The sequence below is a fragment of the Netta rufina genome (assembly GCF_964035555.1).
Source record: "Netta rufina genome assembly, chromosome: 14".
In the NCBI taxonomy this organism is placed as follows: Eukaryota; Metazoa; Chordata; class Aves; order Anseriformes; family Anatidae; genus Netta; species Netta rufina.
This window is the reverse complement of record NC_140137.1, coordinates 6,782,162-6,788,728: the sequence shown is the minus strand read 5'-3', so window position 1 is coordinate 6,788,728 and position 6,567 is coordinate 6,782,162. Positions and strand designations below refer to the sequence as shown.

The 6,567-nt window shown below is 44.8% G+C and overlaps 1 protein-coding gene across 5 annotated transcripts in view; it reads right to left on the bottom strand.

Annotated features, from left to right (window-relative positions):
- Positions 1-980: 980 nt before the first annotated feature.
- The window catches only part of KCNIP1 (potassium voltage-gated channel interacting protein 1), a gene marked incomplete at both ends in the record, with an annotated part of 371,918 nt that continues 366,331 nt past the window's right edge, over positions 981-6,567 (bottom strand). For all 5 annotated transcript variants that reach the window (XM_084295178.1, XM_084295179.1, XM_084295180.1 and 2 more), the window contains 4 exons: positions 981-1,028; positions 2,846-2,908; positions 3,479-3,583; positions 4,576-4,683. In XM_084295178.1, coding sequence (XP_084151304.1) covers positions 981-1,028; positions 2,846-2,908; positions 3,479-3,583; positions 4,576-4,683 — 324 coding nt within the window. The remainder of the gene's footprint in view (positions 1,029-2,845; positions 2,909-3,478; positions 3,584-4,575; positions 4,684-6,567) is intronic.

Genomic DNA, 6,567 nt, shown 5'->3' with positions numbered 1-6,567 from the left:
CCTAAGTAGAACTGGAAAGCTTAAATAAATCCATAAAGTGAAGAACACTTTTCTTTAACATCCAATGTAAAAATACAAGCATTCAAATGAGGCATCTAGGAAGCATGTGCCTAAATACAGCCAAAGGACCACCACATGGTGCTGCTGAGACGCACACTGGAGAATCACTTGGTGTCCCACTGTGTGCTGGGACTGCAGAGGGTGACTGGGACCAGAGAAGGTATTTGTCTTCCTGTACCAGCCCTTTTAAACCTGCCTGATCTTGCAAGAACTTACCATCACTGAACAGAAGTTGTTCTGTAGTTTGAAATTTACGTACAACACATTTTGCTCCTTTCTGTCTAACCCTGGCATGAAGTTCCTCTAGTTAATGTGTTCAGGAATAACCACCGAACTCAGCATGGTGGCACCAGTGCATGTGAGAAGAGAAGCAGGATCTCTGCAGAAATGGGGACACTGGCTACATGGGCTGTCTGTTAACGTCCTATGTACATTTACTGTTCATTTCTACAGATTGCCCTGGTAGATTTATTTTTTTTGTCAAAGCAGATTAACGGCAAGGCATTCATAAGACATGTTGCCGTGTGGTAGTATGGACTGAGCTTTTCACTTGTAATAGATGACTGAGTAAGCTATCAACATGTGCTATCATATGTAATCAAGCTTGCTAGATTAAAGCAGGACTTGTGGCTAGCAAACAGAAGGGTGTATATTACTCATAGAACTTCGAGCAGCAGCTCTCTCTTGTCAGGTTTTATTAAAGTATTTGCATGCTTCCAAAATGAAATAGAGGTCCACCGACGTCTCTTGGGGAGGAGAGATGGGATCAGTTGCAATTGGTTGCCATTTGGTTGGAGATGTCATACAAAATCCTCACACACTGGCTGAATCGACCATGGCTGAACTGTAAAAAGCTTTCACCCAGAAAGGTCTTTGTTACACACACAGTCTCTGACTCCTCCAGCGCTCTCCAGACATGGCTACATCACATTCTCAAAGAGCTGTAGGGATCGCATGATATTGTCATCCTGAAAGCAATGAGAAGACATTTTCAGCACTGATGAGCACAACTCCTACCTGGGCATGGCACAGGAGGGGCTCTGCGGGTGCTACTGCAGCAAGGCTTGCTTCTGCAAGCTCATCCTCGATGAGTTCAAATTGAGTCAGTAGTTGAGCCAGCAGAACAGTCCTCTCTTACTTTGGCACCTTAGCTGGTTTGAGGCATGCAAGCACAGACTTTTCGCATAAGCTTGGCTTTCAGCACGGGCTGTGCCTTACTGAAGGGAGCCAGACACCAGCATCGAAGCTGGTGACTGTACAGAGCCCTCAGACATCGGTGCCACTGCACTGCACCAATCCGGAATATGAAGATGTGTACTTAGCTTAATATGCTTCAAAAGCCCAAATGAAATTGCAGCTTTTGAACTGCTAAGCAAGCTGCCCTGAAGGGCCGCTTCCTCCCAGAAACACCACCAGCTCAAAACCAGAGCACGGGAAATCCCAGCCTCTCTGAGGTTTGTAGATCCAAACGAGAGAGCTGGAGACACACTAGGGAAATACCAGATTGCTTTTCATGGAGCCCTGAAATTCTACTTTGAGGTAACAACCACAGTAATATTCAAAAACAATGACTTTTTTCCCCAGGAACTGTGATTCCAGAAGTTAGAACAACTGCTTGCCTGTACCACAAAACCAATTTCCCAAACTCTAACTGCTCAAGGCGAAGTGAAGCTGCTTCTACATCGAGACCACTGATCACACATTGAAGACAAATAATGAATATGAAGAACAAACCACAACACAAATGCTCAAATTAAAGATGAGGCCAAAAATAAACTAAACAACCCCCCCAACAAAATGAGACTTGCATTATGCTTCTGCTACCAAGGATCTGGCCCCTGACATCCCCTCCTGAGAGAGCCCTGCGTGCTGCCAGAGCCAGACTTCATGCAGGACGGGTGGGAAGCCAGCCTGGCAACCTGGGGTGAGCGTTCACACTGCTCAGGTACAGAGCTCACGTCTGACTGCAGAGCAAGAAAAATTCTCCTGGGAAAGTAAAATGCACAGGAGGGCCGGTATGCAATTACTTGCACCGATGTAAACTTGCTAAACCATTATTGTACTCATTAAATAGAAGATATATCTCTGATCAAACATTCACACAGTTAATTACAGTCTAAAACAACAGACACTTGGGCAACTGCATGTTAATGCGGATGCTTGTCTTTGTGCCAGTGCTAACAATACCAGCCAATATTTATCACAGCCAACATAATGTATGGAATTTGCAAGAGAAAGCTCATTCCCAAAACAGAAAAAAAACCTACTGCTATGATGATAGCATTTGCTTTTAATGTTTGACCTTGAAAATATCAACTAGTTTCTTAAGTCAATGCTATAATTACAAGGTTTTTAGAGACGCTGGGCTCTCAACAGTTGCAGCAACACAGTACCTGATGACAACATGCAAGGGCAGCATGCTCAGACTATGCCAGCCTCTTATAAATAAATAAAAAAAGAAAAATACTGAGGAAGGTTGAGGGCACCATGAGCTTTCTCAAGAGTTATGTACTTGTCACAGAATCAGGTACTGCTTTTATTTCCCTGAGTGAATTGCACTGGCTACCAGCACTGGACCTTTCCTGCAGTCAGTCCAACCCTCTTCCCTGATCAGTTGCTTGCTTCACAAGGCACCACCGATCTTAAAAATGTTTCTTATTTTTCTCAGAGAGCAAAAGAAACCCAGGATCTTGAGCAACATCTCCTTCAAATGGAGTTTGTCCAAAGTGAAAACAAACACTGGCATGAGCTAGACCTTTCATCGCAGTTAGAATTTTGTCCTTACCTCCTGACACGATTCAATAAACTCATCTAAAGTTACAACACCATCTTTGTTTTTATCCATTTTCTGCAAAATAAGAACAAACATTTTTTGTTTCGACAGATAACACTGCAGTGTTACATACAATAACATTTGATGCAACTGGAATAAATCTAGGGCCCTTGACAAGCCTAGATTACAGACTCAGTGTCACTGGTTAAATTTGCTGACAGCTAAGGACTTGTTTACTCTGGTACTTGGAGAACTTTTGAGGACATCACCACCTATTTCCTCCTTAACATATACAGCAACCTCTGCCCATATTACATCATTTATTTTTTCATAGCCTCACTAACCAGCACCCATATCCCTGTCTCTCTTTACGTGCAGTTGAGAGAAGAAACAAAAGGACTATGATGTGCAGAGGCTCCAGACTTGCTGGATTCATTATATCCCACTGCAAAGGGCTGGGTTAAGACAACTGGACACCTTGGACTCTGGAATTCAGCAGACACTGAATTAGGCTGGAAAGCTGCTAGGGTTTGTTTTGGCACGCATAGTGGGGAACAGATATCAGCTTGGGACTAACCTTACTGTAAAGGAGATCAATGAAGAGCTCAAGAGTTAACAAATCATCATCAGAAATCAAGTAAGTACCTGGAAGAACACTTCTACGTGCTGCCTCGGAGCATCTTCCTTGAGCACTGGATACGTGTACTTTCCCATCATATCATAAATTGCCTTTACTATATCCATCATTTCCTGTAGTAGTGACATGACAGGAAAAGCACAACAGGAAAATTAGTAGAAATGAAAGCACATTTCTTTCTTTTACTGCCCTTTTCTTCAACCTCTCCTATTATGGAAAAGCACAGACCTCAAGCTCATAGCTGCTGTCACTCCCAAGAAGGCCTGTGCATGTGCATGCAGACAGATGCATCAACAGATATGAGTTAACCCCAAAACCAATATGAGTTAATCCCAAAACCAAGCACTGCAGCTTTGCCACAGCTGTGGCAGAGGCTCCTGCAGTGCCCAGTTCCCTCCTCTGGCTGGGCAGCACTGCAGGACGTGTGCTGTGACATAGGAGCTCCTGGGGGTGGTCCTCAGCTGCGAGCGGCATGCTTGGTCCTGAGCACTGCAGCACCAACCCTGTCCCAAAGCCTCCCAGGAGGCCAGGGATCTTTGTGGCAGTCACTGGGACATTGGCTCTTCTCCATGCTTTACCCCAGCTGTGGCACAACTCAGTGACCAGCAGCAGGAACTGCAAATGCTCCAGGTACACAAAATGGTTTTGAGAAAATAGACCGAGATGTATTTGCAAAACATTCAGGTTTCCATGCTCAAAAACAAGGCTTCCCACGGTGGGAACAAGCAATACAAGACAAGAAAATAAAACCAGATAACAGGATTTTGAAGCAGTGCTCTGGGAGAGCCCACATCATCCTCCCAGCACTGCCAGAAGCTCCTCATGCCTCAGGTACCTGCTGTCACCATCACCCTCCTCCCTTCAGAAAGGTTGCATTGCTCATAGATGCAAGCAAGATTTTGCTTACAAGGCAGTATAATACAGAAGAAGAAAAGAAACACACATCTAAAAAATCATGCAAAGCAAGATCACTGCGTTTTACTTAGGCACAGATACTCAAGTCCAGTCTCGTATGCATTTAATTAGCTGCATGTAAAAGTAAACATGCAATGCAACAGAAATCAGCTCTTCAGAAATCAACCACACATGTGAGAAGCAGCCTTACCTCCTTGTTTATATAGCCATCCTTATTTATGTCGTACAGATTAAATGTCCACCTTAGCTTTTCATGAACTGTTCCCCGCAACAGAATGGACAGTGCCATCACAAAATCCTGGTTCAAGGCAGAGAGAGAAATTAGAATTTTTCTTAACATCCTTTTCTAACTCACCTTCTTCATAATGACAGTCAAAAGATGGATCTTTTTGGGATAGATGTATCCTCTGACTGAACTCAATGCTCAATGGACACGGCACCACCCATAAGATGACCAGAGCAGTGTTAATAAACGTGTCTGAGGGGACTAGGAAAACCCCTAGAGTCCTCAATTACTCAACTGCAGCCACTGTGAAGGCTGAGCTTATGAAATGGATCAGGCAGCTGAGCAAGGCGCAGAGGGCAGGAAGACCTAAGAGGTGCTGCAGCCTTAAATCTCCCGAGCCCTGGGGCAAGGGATTTGGAAACAGTGAGGGCTTAAGAGAAGACCGAGCCCCAGTCAGGCAGACTGAGGTCCCGAGGTCCATCACAGCAGCGACTGCTTGGACTTGCCAGGAGCAGCACGGGATGCATGAAGCCAGGAGCTGGGACCGCTTCCTTGCTACCCATCCACATTTATCATCTCCAAACTCTAAATTCTGCACAGATGTAGGCGTGGCTGAGAACGTCTGATTTTTAAGAGCATCGCTAGATGCTCCAGTGCAATGCCCCTCCTAGCAATGCGCTGCTGCAGGAAGCAGCCGTGCAGACTGCTGCCTGCTGGTTAAACACAGCTGGATTCCAACTGCAGCAGCAGGAGCTGATGTTTTCTACCCCCTGCCCAAGCGTGCTAGCAGTGTGGATGGGACAAAGGAGGAGGAAGATCCAGCAGCTTTTCTGTGCCCACCTTGAGAGGGATGGAAAGGTTCCAGGCTCCTCTGTAACGCAGGGAGCCTCGGGTTTTGTCCTCTGGCAAAATACAACAGATTTGACCAGATGCGATTCCCACCACTAATTGCTCAGCCTGGGATGCAGCATTTTAACTGTATTTTTCATTTACAGTGAAGTTATTGCTTCCAATAACTTTGATTTATTGTTTCTACTGCACAATGGCTCAGGCACCACAAGCAGCACCGCTATAGGGATTTATTAGTCGAGGAGGCAAGCTTCAAACTAAAACAACTGTACCACTCCTGGTACCTCATTTAACGTACCTAGTCCTCCCTATGTTACCTCTGTTGGCTCTGCATGGGGCAGTGCTCCACTTTGTTCCTTTTTACCAAGGCTCAGAGGAATTAAGATTTGCTGAACAATACAAAAGAAGGGGACAAAATGCTTATATTTGACAATCACTAAAGAGACAGGTTTGCCAGGAAGGAAAGCTCAGCACTTTTTTTTTTTTTTAATACTTGCCTAAGAATTCTGCTGTGTCGTAGTCTATTTAGGTTTCTGGAAGTCTCTTACCGTTTTCCTGAGCAGCTGCCATATGCAAAACTCCCACTGCAGCCATCGCTACAGAGATGCACATATGCATGTGGCAACATTCCTGCTTTACATTTGATAAATAATTTCCTCAGTTGCACCTGGAAACTAATGAAGATCTTGGCTGTTTGGTGGCAAAAGCAGGACTGCTGATGATTTCCATTTTTATCATCTCAGTAAACTGCCTTCAAAACCACAAAGCTCATTCTTCACCAGTTTATGACTTAGCATCTCCCTCTGTTGCCACCTGCACCCCTACCACTAGGCGTCTGAGCTCTAAGGACAGCTATTTGTAGCCACAAGCCTTTTAGTTATGGGATGAATTAGGCTTTCCTTAGGAACCAGCTAGCTGAAAGCTTTGTTCAACATCTCAAATAAGCTTAAAAAATATGTAGTACCAGGAACATACCAACGTAACCCTGCAACGTATGGTAGCTGCAGAAAGCACAAGACTTACCGGCCTTTCTTTGACACCCACGTTATCTGTGCCACCCACTGGTCTCTCTCCATACAGGACCATTCTTGACCTATGTTTTGTCCA